General features: G+C 38.8%; 1 protein-coding gene across 1 annotated transcript; it reads right to left on the bottom strand.

The window, feature by feature from the left end:
* Positions 1–325: 325 nt before the first annotated feature.
* chs1 (chitin synthase 1) lies at positions 326–17,996 on the bottom strand. Its single transcript, XM_027024980.2, is given in 33 exon segments — positions 326–394; positions 608–674; positions 784–1,001; positions 1,088–1,198; positions 1,456–1,799; positions 1,949–2,067; positions 2,162–2,699; positions 3,081–3,260; positions 3,604–3,888; positions 4,023–4,223; positions 4,319–4,553; positions 4,668–4,733; positions 4,831–4,978; positions 5,166–5,330; positions 5,420–5,515; positions 5,650–6,731; positions 7,505–7,690; positions 8,710–8,845; positions 9,721–9,776; positions 11,194–11,299; positions 11,443–11,660; positions 11,928–12,038; positions 12,754–12,818; positions 13,203–13,225; positions 13,341–13,755; positions 13,989–14,177; positions 14,721–15,005; positions 15,329–15,529; positions 15,741–16,080; positions 16,433–16,607; positions 17,244–17,396; positions 17,477–17,593; positions 17,651–17,996. Coding segments are annotated over 33 exon segments (6,975 nt in total). The 5' UTR covers positions 17,926–17,996.
* Positions 17,997–18,468: the final 472 nt, after the last annotated feature.

The following is an 18,468-nucleotide window of genomic DNA, read 5'->3' as shown; positions in this document are numbered from 1 at the left end:
CTATCTCTTTACTAAATAACAATAATAATTTAATGTATTAAATATTATAAACACATATAATTTCCCTTAGATTTGATCTAGAGCAATATAAAATCATAGAAACACAGTGTAGTCTTACCATAACTTCTTCTAACTGTATTACATTTGCATTTACCTCCTCATGATGTGGCAATATGAGATACAGTACAATAAAACTTGTACATTACAAATGTTATTCCATTTGAAATGCTGAGTTCCAAGAGTGCAAATTTAATAAAATGTTCAAATTTAAGAAGCATCCAAAATCTGAGTTCCGCACCAAAAAATAAAATAAAATAAATCTCCATCACAAATCATCACCTGTTATGATGAGACCATTTTCAATGTGATTCTCCAGGATCAGTGTATCGTCCTCCTACACAAAAATGAATGAGGAGTCGCTGGATTTAGAGCATTACTAAGTATGGCTACTTATCCATCACTCACACAGAAAATAATTAAATGGTTCTAATGGGTCTTTGGCAATCTAATTACCTTTAGCATACTATTACCTATCATTGCTACTTTTGCTAATTCAACAATCTTGAAATTGATAAACAAACATTAGAGGCAAAAGGTGTTTACTCACTGGATCCCTTCCCTTGTAATCCTTCTCTGTGCTTCTATAGGCCAATACATGAATGAGTGTGTACACTCTGTTAGAAGAGACAAAAACAAGGCTCAGGATGTAGTCCAATGTGGGAAATAGGCAAAGCAGCATTAATAACTGAATAAGTGCATCTGTACTAAAGGGTGCTGTTGTACCTGTGGTAGAGCATAGCCAGGAACTGGATCACCAGAAGGATGGCAAAAGACAGCAGGAACATTAAACTCAGGGGTTCTACTTTCAGAGGTTCATCTGACAAAGTGCCATTGGGAAAATATTTGGGAATCTTGATGCTAATTACGTCATTGCCGATGGCTTGAAGGAAAAATGTGGCCACGATCCATAGAACATTCACAATGAAATATAGAAACACTGCCTAAATGAAAAATAGAGAAGAGGAAATTGTAGGATTTCTTTACACAAAATGCTTAAGAACTGTGCATTAGGGCTTAAAATCACTACCTTGTTCCGTAAGGATTTCAGCTCCCTTTCTACTTCTTCTTTATGACCTTTGGGGTCGTCAATGGGCTTCAGGTAGCGCTCTATTAGTTTGTTCCAGAAGTCAGTCTCATCCTGGTCAAGCATGTGAACAAATAAGATAATCAAAACTTAGATATGGCTAATAAACAATACCCAGACCAACCTTTATAAGACCCCAGAGGTTCTTAGCCACACTTCTTGGAGAGCAGCTCTTCAATGGGCTACAGTTCCCCAGTTGGGGATAAAATGAAGCAAGCAAGTATACAATCAAATAGAATAAGTGCCAACAACTACTGCCTCTAGAAAGCGGTCATACACATCAAACTTAATTACAGAAATGTAATTGTTACCTCGGTCAGTCTTTCAACCTGGGGGGCCACCAGGGTTCTCTCAATAGCTCGTTTGACCCTAGGCTCCAACTTATTTACACGGTTTGTCTTCAGGATCCTCCTGGCTGACTCATTCAAGACATCCTGCAGTTCCTCCAGCTGGCTCTCAGATAACACGGTCTCTGGGCCTACTTTGTCATTGAGCTCCTGGTTCAGAGTGTCTGTGAGCATCTGCACCAGATCCTCACACACGTCTTCCTGGTTCTTGTTCCTGAGGGTGTACCTAATTTGCTCCTGGAGGTTCCTCTTCAGGTTTGCAAAGGTGAGCTTCTTTAGGAATTCTTTTTTCACAGGGTCAACCCAATCTGGCAGATGTAATATTTATTTAGCATCAGTAGTTTCACTGGTAGCAGGACAGGGATTTAATAGAGTCCTTTAGCCAAATATTTAAGGCTATCAAACACTAATAGAACATTTGGATGCTTATGTTTAGGGCTCCTTCCTTAAGACTTACCACTCTCAGGGACAATCTTCTTTCCCTCCTCCTCCTCATTATATCCATAATTGTTGTTATCGTCATCATCATCCTTCTCTAACGTGGCAAGTCTTCTCTCTGTGCTTATGTCACTCTCACTGTAAGTAAATTTAAACAGTCTGTAATATGTTGGTAAGAATATTTTTATGGATTTCTGTTCAGTCAGAACTTTCAGGTGTAAATATCAAGTACCTGTCCTGAGATTCTGTATCACTTTCCTCATAATTGGCCAGATGTGTCTTGCCATCTTTTAGTCTTTCTGGAGCAACTCTTTTATTTTCAGTAGTGTGACTGTCAGTCTGAGAGGGTTTCAGACTTCCTTGACTAGCATGCGCTGTCATTTCAACCTCATTTTTGGCAGTTGAACTGTTTGGATTAACTACTTGCTGGATCTGCTGGAGGACTAAATTTTCTGTTTCTTGGGTGACTTGGATGTTCACATCCCAGCAGCAGAGCTTGCAGTTGCGATTGCACAAAACTCCCACATGCTTCTTCTCCTCCTTTTCCTTGTTGGACTCCCGAGTGCCCCAGGAGACGATGTTCATGTTCACGAGGGAGTAAATAGTGAGAAGGAGGTAGCCACTAGGGATGCATATGAAGTACATGAGGCCATAGATGATCATGCCAAACTCCTGCGGATGAAGTATTGCTGTGACCAAATACAGGACGGTCATGGAGACCAGGAATATCCCAGTAGGTGTGATGAATGTCCCTTCCTTTATCATGTCACCTGTTGGCACATTGAGTAAGTTGTAATAGAGCAAGAGTGACATGGTCATGTTCTGTACAGTTATAGTTTAGTGTTTATTCTGTTCTAAAACAGCCTGTTCTGCCCAAGAGAGGTTGGGTAAATAGCTGGTGAGTTGAACAAGGTGTGTTAATTTAGGGAAAATGCTGAACTTTACAGTGCTCTGGTCCTGCAGTATTTTGACAACCCAATACGGTGTTTCTATTTTTGGATTTGCATGAACTAAACTGCATTATTTTGAAATTACACACAGGAAATTATGCTTTGACATGAGCACAGTTATAAAAAATGATTTGACATCATTACAGATGTAAAGTTTAATTGCTAACACTAATGAAACTATTATCTAATGATAAGACCCACCAATGATGGAGAAGAAGGATGCCGTCATCAGGAATGCATACATAACACTCAAAATAGAAGCTATGGTGATCTGGAAGTTGGCGTTCGCCAGAAAACAAATGATCATGTAAACAAGTGGAGGTATGACAGCTATGATGATGGACAGGGTACCAGGGATAGCAAATACAAACTGGAAAGCCCCTGAGGAAAGAAAGAAAGAAAGAAAGAAAGAAAGAAAGAAAGAAAGAAAGAAAGAAAGAAAAAAAGAAAAAGACAGGAACAAAAAAATCTATCAACATTACAAAACAGTCCCTTTAACAGTGAGATGCCAAAATATGTGACTTATCTATAACAAGCTTTTGTTCTCATACTCATAGAACATCATAATCTATTGAGGCAAGGAAACAGCTTGTGTTTACAATTAATTTCCGTTTAGACAATTTATAACAACTTTTTGTCACCAGTGTCATTCCAAGGAATTCTATTAATTTAAATCAATTAGTTACAATTAGGTCTAAATGAATAAAACCATTAATATACTGACCCGCTACCATCAAGGTAACAGAAGCAGGTCCGAGAATAGAGGAAGTCACAGTAAAGATCTGGTAGAAGATGTAGAGCATGGATATTGAGGCGTTCCTCTTCACTGTCTCTTTGCCACTATGTAGAAGGTCTAGGGTGTTGGCAAGGGTAGATGGGCCCCAGCGGCGTCTTTGGTTGTAGAACTCTTTGAACTCTTGAGGGGAATTGGTGTAGGCATCAGATGCAGCATTGTACTCCACCCTCCAGCCCTGCTGCAGAAGCAGCGTGCACAGCCAGCGGTCTTCACCTGAATATGCATTTAAAGTATTAAGCAGCATTGTATTTAAATGTATTAAAATCTCACTTCCTGTCTTCATTATACTTCCTGACTCATGAACAAAAGCACACAGCTTCCAAAGAAATCAAGAGGAGGGCTGTTACCTTGGTCATATTGGACGTACTCAGAAGCTCTAGTGGCCTTGGTGGTATATCGCTTCAGGACATTGTCGTCCATAAGAGCCGACCCACGGAACAGGCTGAAGCAGCCAGGGCTGCAGAGCACACACCCGAACACATGCTCCGCCGTCTTCTGCAGCCAGTGGCCCACGGCGTACTCGAACTTCTGGTACCACACCATTGGCCCTACAGTCGCATGCAGGCTTTGGTTAGAAAGGTTTACAGATTTGGAAGAGTTGAATAAGATCCTCCCTTTTGAGATTTAATAGAATAGTCCTGACCCATGCCAGTAGGATGGATTCTTCCACAAGCAGCACCCACATTAGCATACATTCGAAGGCGGTCAACCAGAAGAATCAAAGCAGAGGGGTGGAAGTCTGTATCTCCATCCAAAGCCAAGATATATACGAAGTCATCTGATATGTGTTTCCTTTTACTGTCATTGTCAGTGGCAGGCAAGACAAAAGTCTCTGCATCCAATGATACGAGACTTGCACGGCATGGATTGTATTGTCTCTAATGGCACACATAATCCATCAAAATCAGCACAAGCAACACTCTCTTTTGCTTACTAGAACATTTATGAGCTAGTGTAATATGTGGCATCAGAAGGCATATAAGTGAACTTACTGTTATTTTTTGGGGATTTTTGACTATAAAACCTTTCCAGCCCAGCAGATAGTACATGTACATTATCTGAAAATAAATTACACTGAATCATGTTACATATACAAGGTCCTTAAGTTGTATTAATATCTCTGAAACTCAGCTCTTTTAACGTCTTCCACCTCACCTGTGACCATCTCTTTTTGTTTCGGATTAGTTTTTTGTCTTTTAAATGGATGTACAACATGTTTCCTTCTGGTAGCACGAATACAAGCCGTCCACCATATGGGGTTTCAATGATGGACACCCCATCTGGCTCTTTGTTTGTGAATACTCTAAAGGGGAATATGGGACTGTAATTACTATTCTCACCTTTATTAGTAGACTTGATGATAATCATTCAGTAAGCTTTTGAGGAAGCCACATACAACAATTCAGGACTTTATTAATTCGGATTATTTTAAAATAAAGAAGCTATACATTTTTTTAACCAAACTTAATGGGTAAATTCATCATTATTACCTGTATCCCTCCATGACAACATTTATGAGGTCATTCACATATGAATTGACAAACTTTTTTTCAGTTTCCTTATCTGGTTGGAAGGCATCATCAACATAGATATGACATTCAAAGTCAAAATAATCCTTGTGTTCTTCCTTTGGATCACCTCTGTATCTGTCCAGTCTAAAACCAGAGCAAATCTTAATAAGTTGGATATATATAAAAGCCAAGCCACTATTACTCACATAAACAGAATAAGACATTAATTATACCTGAACACTGAGGTTAGGATCTTTAGCATCTCATCATATGTTTCATGCCACATTGTTGCACAGAGATAAATGACACAGTTCTCCACATCATCAAAGCTAGAAAATAAATATACAAATCATTGTATTCAACTCATTCTCAAACCAAAGTTTCATACTGGTTCTTTACTGATAGAACAAGTTTAAGATTTATCTCAGATGTTTATTTCTAAGCCAAGGGACATCAAGGTTACCTGTCTGGATCCTTAACTTTCATTTTGGTGTTCAGCAGCAGTGACAGGTCGATGAACGCTGACTCATAGAGCCGGCGCACAAAAAGCTGGGCTGTGCGCTCTATGCGTGGCACTCTCATATTCCACACATAGTACGTGCACGTGATGAGGCCAAGCCACATGCACACGCCCTCGAGGGCGAGCATGGAGATGGGCCAGAGGGCATAGTGGCTGTTCAATGAGGTCCTGCAGATGCTGTTGGAGAGCTCCAGGAAGACCACAGACGTGGTGTTCCTGTCCTTCAGTGAGGCGAGACCAGAGCAGAAGTCCAGGAAGGGGTTGTCAATAGGAGTGTAGTTGCTGGCTGACCAGACGGACTGGTAGGTGGTGGCTGATGTCATGTCTAGATTGCCTGCTTGGGTGACGAAGAGCAGTATACCTAAAAAGAGAGTGGCCGGACCTGTGCACGTGACAGGCAAGGCGAAGCTCATCCGTACTGCATGGATCTTGCAGGCCACGACCCCGAACCAGTGGCAGGCGGCTGAGCAAAAGGCTTGCAGGAAAAACACCCCGAGGCCTATTGTAAGGGCATCCTCTTTGATCTCCATGAAGGCGGCCCATTTAAAACTGCCACTTAGGCCATAATAGAGAAAGTATACACTGACTGTGACAGCAATCCTCATGAGGCTGGTAATCATAAAGGCGAAGTCTCGAAAGCCATCCAGTTCACTCAGCATGTCCTGAATTCTGTTGCTGGCCTGCAGACAGTTCTCCCACCAATTGAGGGAGATGAGAAGGGAAGTGAGTACAGCAACACCCACATACATGTAACTGTTTTCATTTTGGTCAGAGACATAAGACGATATGCGCACGTAGTAGTCAGAGGCCAGGAGGCTGTAGCCAGTGAGCACCAGAGTCAGGGAGCAAATGGGAAAGATGATCATCCAACGCTTGTGCTGAAGCCTGAAGATGATCTGTAGGATAGAGGTGACAATGCAGACTCCTCCAGCTATGAAGAGGTTGGTGAACACATCGAACTGGGGCATCACGATCAGAACCAGCACTGATGTACCCAATGCCACCAGGACCTCAATTGTTGACATCTTCAGTGACAGATATACCACAAATAAACCACAAACACAAATTAATCACATATAGCTTCACACAGCAAAATGACCAATGTTCAAGCAAATTCTTGGAATAGATATTGGATATTGGTATGAATCTACAGTGGAGAGTAGGTGTTAATCCTTAACCAGCATTGTTTACTCACATATTGTACATACATTGTTAATATATTTTGTATATATATATATAGAATATATATTTCTCTATGCACCCCTGTTTTTCTTTTTCCTCAGTTTGGACAGAGAACTCTCAACCATTTCACTGCGAGTTATACTGTGTATGAGTATGTATGTGACAAATAAACTGAACTTGAACTATAACCGTTAAGCAATTATGTGCAATCAAAATTTGCATACAGCTTACAGATAGAGATCTTCATTCTAAAACATACACTTCTCCAGAATACTTCTCCAAAAATGCTGACAAATTGTTCAATTTCAATCATTTTTAGTCATATTATTTTGTGATTTTGTGTGCCTTGAAAAATTAGAACTCCACATAGTAAGTGTAAAAGTCAAGTAGTATGTATATGAGAGCTCTTTATGTGAAGAGTCTTGAAACATGAATTATGAATGAATTAATTAAATTCATACTATATGTATTGTTAAACAGCATATTGATTGGTAAATTAAAAAGTCTAGAGATATATAAATATATTCACAGATTACACTGGGAGATCTCATTTACCGTGAAAATTTACATAGTGACATCAAATGAGGTATTGCTTGTTTGTGTTAGATCAACTCACAATGCCCATGGTCTTCATGTTGGGTCTAACATAACTTTTGAAGGCACATTTCCACAGACACTTGAGGAACACCAGTAGGTTAGGTGTTACCAGAGCACACATCAGCAAAAGTGTGTAGAACTGCCGATCTGTGGGGCTCCTCAGGGATTTTGGGCTGCAAAGTGTAATTAGAGCTAGCAGGGAACCCTGCAAATTGATTTGTTAGGTTGGAATTATGTCAGGTTTGATGAGAAATCTAATTTACAACATTTTCTCTTTTCCTCAAATGTGGTCAATCAGCCAGGCAGAGGCTTGACTTCCATTACTTGTTAGCTGCATTATTCTTATAGCTCCAGGGCAAAAGTAAAGCAGCAAATAACAGACATGTCCTTGACACACTTGGGGTAAATTAGATTTTTTTTTGCCTAAAAATTAATTTACCACCATTTTATGGTGCAAATAAGATGTCTTCAGACAGATAAGATGGATTTAACTGAACAGAATACAGATCATAAGTAAGTATTACATGGGAGTTTAATTAATTTAATATAGAATTCCTCAATGTGGTATTAGTTTTTGAGAAATTTTGCCAACATACTGTGACATCTGTACCTGTATAAAAGGTACAGTGGTAAAATAATAGTCATGTGATTTGGTAACTTGCAAACAAAGAAAAAAATATTGATCATATAAGTTATCTGTGGAAAAGAACATAGGCACAATTACATACAAATATATTAATCCACAGTAGGTACATTTAGATATTTAGATATATTTTAATTTTTTCAGCAACTCTCAAATTTTATGTCTATCTTTTACTTTTACTACTTCCTTATTCCAAGGTTACCAAATACAGTGACTCACTGATAGCTTGAATTTTCAAACTCTGTGTTGCTTGCCTAACCCTGCCTTGACATTGCTGACACATTAAGGATTCTGTTGGGAATGCACCATTGCTGCTTCCTTCAAGTTATCAAGGACCATTATGTATTCTACAATTGGAACAATCAGGGAGTCACAGATGATAACAGTGGGCAAAGTAGCCCAGACTCAGTCCTGTCATAAATTCCCACCAGCCCATAAATTGCCTTGGAGACATTATGAATCAAGCTGTTGGTATCTTGCTTTGAAATAACAACAAAAAAAAAAACAGGTGAGGCAGTTGTCTGTACTGAAGAGCAATAGAATGATATGCAATAATTACAAACGATAAAGCTCTGGTTCACCTTGCTGATGACTGCACTGGTCAATACCAGCAGCCCCACCACGACCGCCATGATGTGTTGCATTATCTCGAAACATGTTCTCGTCTTCTCTTTCTCTGCTCCAACGGGATTCAGCTGAAAGGGATCCCATGTGTCCCTGGAAAAGCGTCAGTGCATTATTATTAGCAGTATTGGCATGATCAAGTCTATGCTCACTAAGCAATAAAGGTGGACCTAGGGCACATGCTTTTGAGGTGTAATTTAAATGCAACTCATTGCATTCGTCCAACCCACAAAATCCTTGACACTTAGCTGTTCCTTATAGTTAGTATTTAGAGGGTATATATATATATATATATATATATATATATATATATATATATATATATATATATATATATATATATATATGTAATTTTTAAAATACATACACAGGCACACACACACACACCACACATATATACTGCATAAATACCATAGATTTTTATTTTTATTATAGAGTATCATATTATGAACTACCATAGAGAGAGTGTAGAGAGAGAGATAGGTAGATAGTCACTTACATAAGTGTAAAATGTGCCTCTGTGTTTGTTTGTTTTATTTTAATTTTTTTTAGTAGACCCAACTGGAATTTTATTATTAATGCTTTATTGGTGTCTCAACTCACAAGAAGCTTACAGATATGTTAAAGATTTGGTTAGAATTTAAGCAAAGTTTTGTAAAACTAAACAAATTGTATCATCCGAATATACTTACTAATCCACTAGTTTCACTTCCACTAGGTCGTATTACTAATTCTTTTTTTATTAAACCCTCCTTGCTATGTTATATTCCTCGCTATGTTATATATTTTAAGACCAAGACAAGGCTCGACTTAAATAATTAAACTAATTCAACCACGTAAGTATATTTTTAAATGGATCAGGTAAGGAAACGCTTATGAAAAATATAGAAAACAGTCTGTTATTATGCATGAGCAGTAAACATTAAGAAACAGAATAAATGAATATTATATAAATGATGTGAATGTACCTATGTCTTCCCTCCCGTTTTTGGCCCCGATTCCTCAGCTCATCCATATCGTATTGCTATTCCATTAGCAAGCTCGTATGAAGTAATGGCCCGAGATGAGATTTCTTAAATGCGTCTCCTGGAGTTATTACCTGGAACCTTGGTCCTGCTTCATTTACAGTACATAGGGCTATAAAAAGGTACAAGGATCACCTGTGCGTAGAGCCCTACTGTGGCTTTAACAGGAAACTGTCCATGTAGATGCAATATCAGAACCCATAAAATCAAGTAATATCACCCATTTCATGAGGTAAAAACGGCTTATTATGCATTAGGTTTGTTATGAGGCATAAGAGAAATTCCTAGGTGTCAGACAGTACTTATTCCCAATGTACCTAATATTTAATTAAGTGTCTAGAAGGTTATCTACTAGGCCTGCTTAATGTGAAAACATGCTTACATTAAAAATTACTCTGCTGTTGGCAGATTATTAAGATGTAACCAATGGGTACAGCCACTGAATGGAAGTGCCGTATAAATAGTTTCAAAATCTGTACAATTTCTTTATTTCCTTTACTAACTAGAATTCATTTTTAAAAGTTCTTCTATCTCTGCCTGCAAATTGTTTATTTTATTTAATTTTTTTCATCTTGAACAGTTGCTGTCTGAATATACTCTTGGTTCAGTTTCACATAGGCACCAATACGCAATGCTTTTCAAGACATATCACTCCATGTAATTTTTTATCCATAAAGATCCACCACACCTTTATCTCATGAGTTATCTATGCCATATTGCTGCTATTAAGTCCACCTCTGCAGATGAAATTTTATATAGATCAAAATACATGTGCATGATTTCAGACATTTTGTGTGGATGATCTCAAGAATTCAAAGGCACTCTACAGTTCTTGTTATTTACTGAACAGACAGACATCTTAAATACACACACTGTAAATAGCACATTGGCTTGTAGTCATTTACGCCATATAAGAATAACCTCTCATATATGACCAGAAGTTGAATAAATAATTAAATCATACTATGGTGTGCACTGTTTACCTGTGATGTGGTCATGTACAGATTGATCTTTGAGTACTCAAGTTATTAGAAATAGAGATCAATTTACAGACTATATCAAATAATAAATACAGAGAAGGACATTAAATCAATTGTACACAATGCCATACAGAGCTGTGTCCTGATTGCAATCATTTCAATCCTAGTAAATAGCTGATTAATGGCTAATGTGAGGATTATTAGGTTTGCTATGTTTATACATTTAAGAGAAATTTCCAGTTGTTCTTGTAGGATATTTTGTAATGATGCACCATGGAAGTCCAGCTGATCTAGTCTCTAAAGAAAATCCTGTAAAGGAAATAAACAATGAGGTTACTAAATATGTCTATTTTCATAGGAAAATAGCCTGAAAATAGCCTAGCATTAAATAGCTGTAAAAATGAAGGTAGAAAATTAAGGAAGAAGAAAGCCTTACGTTTTCGTCAGAGATCATTTCGTGAAACATTTGTGACTTTCCCATTTTCCTACTAATGACAGCCTCTGTTCCACTATAAGCAATGAAGTGTATCAAAGTCTGGATTCTAATGGGGAAACATAACACACACCCACACACACTCTGAAATATTAGTGATCCAAAAAAAAAAAGTTTATGCATGCAAGTACTGATATAGGAACACTTTCCAAAGCATTTTAAACACTTTTCAGATGTTCATTCATCAGATACCTGTGCCACAGCATAGCACAAAACTGGATAACCAGAATGGCTGCGAAGCCTATGAGGAACATGAGTCCGATTGGGTCGATGTAGAGGTTTCCATTAAGGGTTTCGGAGCCATTGCTGCTAAGTTTTGGCACTCTGATGCTCAATGTACCGCCAATGGCTTGCAGAAAGAACGTAGCAACAAGCCACAAGCAGTTAGCAATGAAGAACACAAATGTTGCCTGTAAATGAGAGAAAATGATACATTATGAACTGCATGTATATAAGAAAGCTAATTTATTACATGCAGTGAATAAGTTCAAGAATTTGGATGCATGGCTCATAACACAAATAATACAGTATTGTTTCTACAAGCAATAAAAATAACCATTCTTTTGAAGTTTTAAACAGTGAGAGTTGTTATGTTTGTACACTAGTACAGCAGAATTCAACATACAGCAGAATTTATGTTCTATCAGTGTTTCTGGTTACAAAGTTGTCAGACAAACCTTATTACGCAGAGATTTCAGTTCAGTTTTTATTCTTTCTTCTTTTGCTTTGTCGGCCTCTAGAGGTTTCAGGTAGCGTTCAATCAGGTCCTTCCAGAACTGCTCCTCATCCTAACACATCAAAGGAAAAGCTGCACTCAATCACTAGGAACCACAGATGTCCATGTTCTGAAACAACTCACATTATTTTTCCAGGTCATCATCATGACTGTGGACATTGGTTACTTCCCAGCAGTGGATATGAAGGAAAGGCTTAATCACTGCATTAAACCATTTTCTAATATACTGTCACATTCAATATTCAGTATATACTGTCACATTAATATACATCACATTCAGAGGAGTGTGTTCAGAGGAGTTTAAATTTCATGCTCAAGAAATAATTTAGTAACTACTGTGCCCTGTGAGTAGGCACTACTTTCCTGGCACTATTTTCTATGAAAATAGGCATTTTCCTTTACATGACTCAGTACAGAGTAGCAAGCACTTGGTTAGCATGTTAATTATATCTGGAACACCTGCTTTCATATAACTAGAATCCTATGTTTATTTAAATACTTTCTTCACTTTGGAAGTATATATTCCTGTGCATTGGACAGTTACCTAGCAGCTATCAGGGTTAGAATCTACACTTTCTAATTAAGATCTAATGTAAAAACAGAAGGATTTAGCTTTTATGTTCTTTTCACACAACAACAATGGTGTCACTGTATAATAAAAGTTTTATTTCTATAATAAAATGTTTCAGATCTTTCCATAAGATATATATTCAGCATCTTAAAAACGAATAAAAAATGCTAATAAAAAATTAGATTGCAATACCCACCTCATTAAGAAAGTCTTCCTTAAGGGTGAGTTCAGCAGAGCAGTCTTTCAACTGCTGAATGAAACCTACAGAAGAGCACTTGTTTTCATTTGTTTCAGTACAGGATCAGTCAAATATTTGGGCACACATCCTATTTTTAAGGTTTCGAAATAATAGTGCTAAAAACTATTACATAAAGCATCTTCAGAATAGCCACCCTGTGTCACCTTTGTGCAATCTGGGCTTTCTCAGTCTACATAAGGTTTCTCAGCCTACATAATTATATTATTTGTTTAAAAAATTAATTCACATATATGAATTACCTTATCAATTCCACTATTTATATTTGACAATGGTAAATGGTATTTGAGACCAAAAGATTCTGAAAACCATATGTGTCCAAACTTTTAACAGGTAGTCTACACACACAAATAAATATAGAGAGGGCGAGCAAGAGAGCATTGACTTACGGTCCTCAGTGGAAGATGGATGTCTGAAAAAACAAGACTACACATATTAGAAACCCTTCCCCTACAGCGGTATTGCAGCTGACATAGCAAATATGGGTACATCAGATTGCTTTCAAAAGGAACTCCAGCTCTCTTTACCTTTCTTCGCCTTTGGATGCTGCAGCTTGTGCTTCATCCTTCCTGGGGGCATCTTCCTGGGCTGGGGTCAGAGGTGTGGTAGACCTCACCTTCACATCTTGGCTGAGCTGGATCTCCAGGTTGTAGCCACAGACACTGAGCAGCTTCTGGCACTTTACGTTCTTCTGGTGTGTGTTAGCTGAGTTACCCTGGCTGCCTGACTCCCGGGTGCCCCAGGACACATTGTTCATGTTAACCATGGAATAGATGGAAAGCAGGAGGTAACCACTGGGAATACTAATAATGTAGAGCAGGCCGTAAATGATGAGATGGAACTCGTTCGGATGGAGGATGGCGGTGATGACGTACATGGCTGAGATGCCAACAAAGAATACGCCAGTGGGGGTCAGGAACGTCCCTTCCATCACCATGTCCCCTACACACACATGCACACACCCACACACACACACAGATAAACTGTTACTTTCTTTACCTTCATTACCAAACTAGCCTTATATTATTCCAATATTGAACTTCCTGTAAATTTAACGTTAGTTTTTCCTTCACAATTACCTTGTACTATGTGACATATCTTCAACATACCATAAACCACAAACAACATGGTCACAGGTTCAGTATTTCCATTGTATTTAAAAAATCATCACCTACCTATAATGGACAATATACTCGCAGTCATCAGGAAAGCATAAAATATGCTCATGAAGGCAGCAATGGAGATTTGCAGGTCTGACTTGCCCTGCCCAAGGTAGAAGCAGAGGCTCATGTAGACAGCAGGGGGGACAATCGCCAACACAAGAGCCAAGTTGGGATTAATCTTGAATATGAATGAGAAACATCCTGTGGCAAAACAAGTCAAACAACACTGATGCAACAAGCAGATCAACTCTATTAATTATTTAGATCTGATAAATACTCCACCTCATGCCAGACAAACATCTTGTTAGCCATTTTAGTTTTTCATATAAAAGGGCTAGCTATGCTTCTCTGGTTCTCTAGCTATGCTTCTCTGCTTCTCTTGCAATTTGTGGAAATGCATGTTATTAAAGGAAAGGTTTGCAAATTCATCTAAACTTTGGCAGTCTGTTTATGACTGGGTACTGCATTTGGGACTACCTTTGCCTTTCACCCCATTAGACTTCTTACAAGAGTAGACTAGTATCAAGAAAAATATGCTTGTGATGACTTTTAGAAGAAAAGTTTGGGGTTTTTTTTTTTGGTAAAGATTACAATGTACATTCATGGCCAGAATCCCACACAGTGCCACAACAGATCACAAGCAAATGCTTAACACCTCCCCTCCCCACACCTCCATAGATTTACACTTTAATCTCAATCTTCAATAACTATAATTATAAAATGGGGCATAAACTATGCTGTCACCTGCGATCATGAGACAGACGGTAGCTGGGCCCAGGAGTGATGAGGCCATGGCGCCAATCTGGAACAAGATGTAGAGCCTGGAAATTGACTTGTTCCGCTGTGCAGTCAGAGTGCCGCTGGACAGCAGGTCCAGTGTGTTGGCCATGGTGGAGGGGCCCCAGCGCCGTCTCTGGTTGTAGAACTCCTTGAACTCTTGTGGAGCGTTGGTATAAGAGTCAGAGGCGGCGCTGTACTCCACCCTCCAGCCCTGCTGCAGGAGCAGTGTGCACAACCAGCGGTCTTCACCTTCATATCACACAGGGAAGACACAATGGGAGTGGGGTGTGTGTTAGTGTGCATATGAATATACACTGAACCTGTGGAAGTTTACAGAAATTATAGAGCAAATGGATTGAAAAAAACATTTTCATCAATTGTACAATTATACTTAATTGTAATAATATATTATTAAATGGAATAATTATTATTCATTAATATGAATAATTCTAAAAAAAATAATGGTCAATCTTTTTTCTTATTAATGTGGTATTGTTTCAAAGTTTGCAGCTCATATTTTCACCAGCTGTCACAGTTCTGCTTCAAAAGTCATCGACATATTGCACGCTCACCCTGGTCGTACTGGACGTAGTGGATGGCCTCGGACGGCTTGGTAGTGTATCTCTTCATGACATTGTCGTCCATGAGTGCAGCCGCACGGAACAGGCTGAAGCAGCCTGGGCTGCAGAGCACACACCCAAACACATGCTCTGCCGTCTTCTGCAGCCAGTGGCCCACAGCGTACTCAAACTTCTGGTACCACACCATCGGCCCTACGACAGACAAGCGACACACCTGAACTAATATTCTGCGTGATAATTAATTTTATTACACTGAATTCATGTCTGTTGTCATTATACATATATACATACATAAGTGTACGGCATATGGAAACAATCTGGGCCGTTCTCATGAGTAACATCACAGTAGCAATTAACATAAATTATCACAGTGGCAATTATACAGGCCATACTTTGCCCTTACCCGTGCCAGTGGGGTGAATCCTGCCACATGCAGCACCCACCTCTGGGTACATCCGCAGCCGATCCACTAAAAGCATGACCGCCGACGGCTGGAAATCGGTGTCGCCATCTAGTGCCAGAATGTAGGTGTTTTCTTTTTCTTTCTGAAAAAGATGAAATTCTGTCAAACTTGTGGAATATATAACTCAATGTGTTTGGAACCATAGTTCCCTATTAAAAGGATAATTTTCAATTACCTTCAGGTTTTCATCAATGGTTCGTAAGGGTTCATCATCATCTTTATACAATTTATAGTACTTTGTGTTTAGTTTCCAGCCTAGAAGATAATATAGGTACATAATCTGGGGGGAGGGGGTGGGGGGGTGGGGGGAGAGATAGCTGAATTAAACTTGTAAAAAATAATAAGATTACCTAGTTGTTTGTTTCTTTTATTTTAAGACAAAATTTTGATTTTTCTGAGCCCAACTGATTTTGTATAATATGAATTTAGAGTTCTAGAAAAACCATATCAAACCTAGAAAATTGCATCATAACACATTTGCTAAATGTTTTTTAAAATTATCTGAATTTCAAGCTACACTTGAGGACATGAGTGCCCAGACTACTTACTTTCTCCAAGAACAGGACACGATTTGCAGTGGTAGTTATGGAAACTAACAATCAGCAGTCACAGTGGAGACCACAAAAACTTACCTGAGACCATCTCTTTTTGTGGCGGATACATTTTTTGTCCTTGAAATGGATGAACAGTGTGTTGCCTTGGGGAAGGGTGTACTGCAGGCGACAGCCATACGGCGTCTTGATGATTTTCTGGTCAGGGAGTTGCTTCTTTTTCTCAAACATGCTTCCGCCTTCGTTGGTAAATAAACTGGATGTTGGAGGGGGGAGGTAGGGGATATAAGACTGCATATTTGAAGTATGGAAATCTATCAAAATGTTCAAGGTTTTGAACTCCAGTTCACATGTTTATTTGTTGGACATTCATAAAAGTGGAATATTTAAATGGTGTATAATAAGTATATAATGCAAAAAATATGTTTTAAGGCTAATATAGTAAAACTAAAAGCCACTAATAAATATTTTGTTTAAAACTGATAAAGCTTACGGTGGTAAACTTTCTAAAATATAAAGAAAAGTGAAAGTGTCTTGTTTAAATTAGTAACTAAACAGTATGCATTTATGAGCACAAACTGAGTTTAACTTGTACATTTTAAATGCACACCTATTTAAATATTTTATTATTAGTAGTAATTGTAAAAGTGTCAGTAGTGGTACAATTACTATTAATTTATTAATGTGCCGATCCACACTGGCATCTTTTGCTACATATCTTTGCTATGTTAACAATGGGTTCTCATTGAATAGGTACTCACTAAGGTTTATCCCTTTTAAAATGCATACATGACCTTTAAATATATTGGTGCTGCAATATCTCTCACTGAAAGCAATGACAGTATGATTAACACAACAGACAATGAAACCATGCCATGCCATGGGCACTTACATGTAAATCTCTCTGATAACTTCAACCAGGGTCTCTGCATATTCATTAACGTGCCGCTCATTGTCTTTTTTTAGGAATGCATCATCGAAGTAAATGTGAGACTCAAACGTGACATCATTGAATTGGCATTTCTTTGGTCGGAACTTGTCAAGCCTGAAAGATGAAGGCTTTTTTATGTAAGGTTGACCCTGTTATTTATTTTTGCAGTGACAGACTGTTTTACATCAGTTTACCTGAACATTGAGATGATCATCTTTATCATTTCATCATAGGTCTCATGCCACATGGTAGCACAGAGGTTAATGTGCATCAGCTCCATCTCCCTGCTGATGGAAGAACAATGACAGTTACTTCCAGATGCCTACAACACATGCTACCCCTTAGATGTCCCCATTTAACTGTAGTACCTGTGATGGCCTGTGTTGTGCAGGACCTCAAACCTAGTGTTGAGTAGCATGGACTGGTCAATGAAAGCTGCTTCATATAAGTTTCGCACAAACATGTCCTTGGTCCTCTCGATGCGATGTATGCTGAAGAACCAGATGTAGAAGGTGCAAAGCACCAGGCCAAACCACCAACAGATCAAGGAGATGCTCAGTAGGACGTAGCCGCTCACTGAGCTCCCTGTGTAGACCGACTGGATGCAGACCTCTTGGGTCAGGTCAATCAACAGGTTGTTCATGACAGTGAGGTCTGAGATATTAAATCGTTCGAAGATGTTGCAGTACTCAGCAAATGTGCCACTGTAATTACTAGCCAATGTGTTAAGATTCTGCATGATTATGGCATTGCATGGCAATTCTATGCTATTGAGGAACTCTGTGAATTTGTTGTTTATGTACTCGCCAAAAAAGCCTGTGACATAATCAGAGAATGTAATGCCAGAGGAGTTGGTGAATATGACATTGAATTGGACTTCAAGTGTGCTAGAGCAGAGGGGAGTGTTGGGATCAAAATTCCAGTAGGAGATCCAGACAGCCAGCACAAAGGCGACCAGCACAGCTGGGGACACAAAAATCATAGGGATCGCGAAGCTGCGGCGGACAGCATGCATTTTGCATGCCATTACTGTCATCCAGCGGCACAGTGCCGACGACAGAACCTGAATAAAAAAGAGGCTCAGGACCAACGTCTTGGTGGAAGTGGGCACATTCAGGACCGATGACCATTCTTGTTTTGAGATCTTCACGTACAGGCCCAAGACGATGGCTGTCACAGCAATCCG

The sequence above is a fragment of the Electrophorus electricus genome, chromosome 9 (genome assembly GCF_013358815.1).
Source record: "Electrophorus electricus isolate fEleEle1 chromosome 9, fEleEle1.pri, whole genome shotgun sequence".
NCBI lineage: Eukaryota > Metazoa > Chordata > Actinopteri > Gymnotiformes > Gymnotidae > Electrophorus > Electrophorus electricus.
This window is presented reverse-complemented; position numbering and strand designations above follow the sequence as displayed.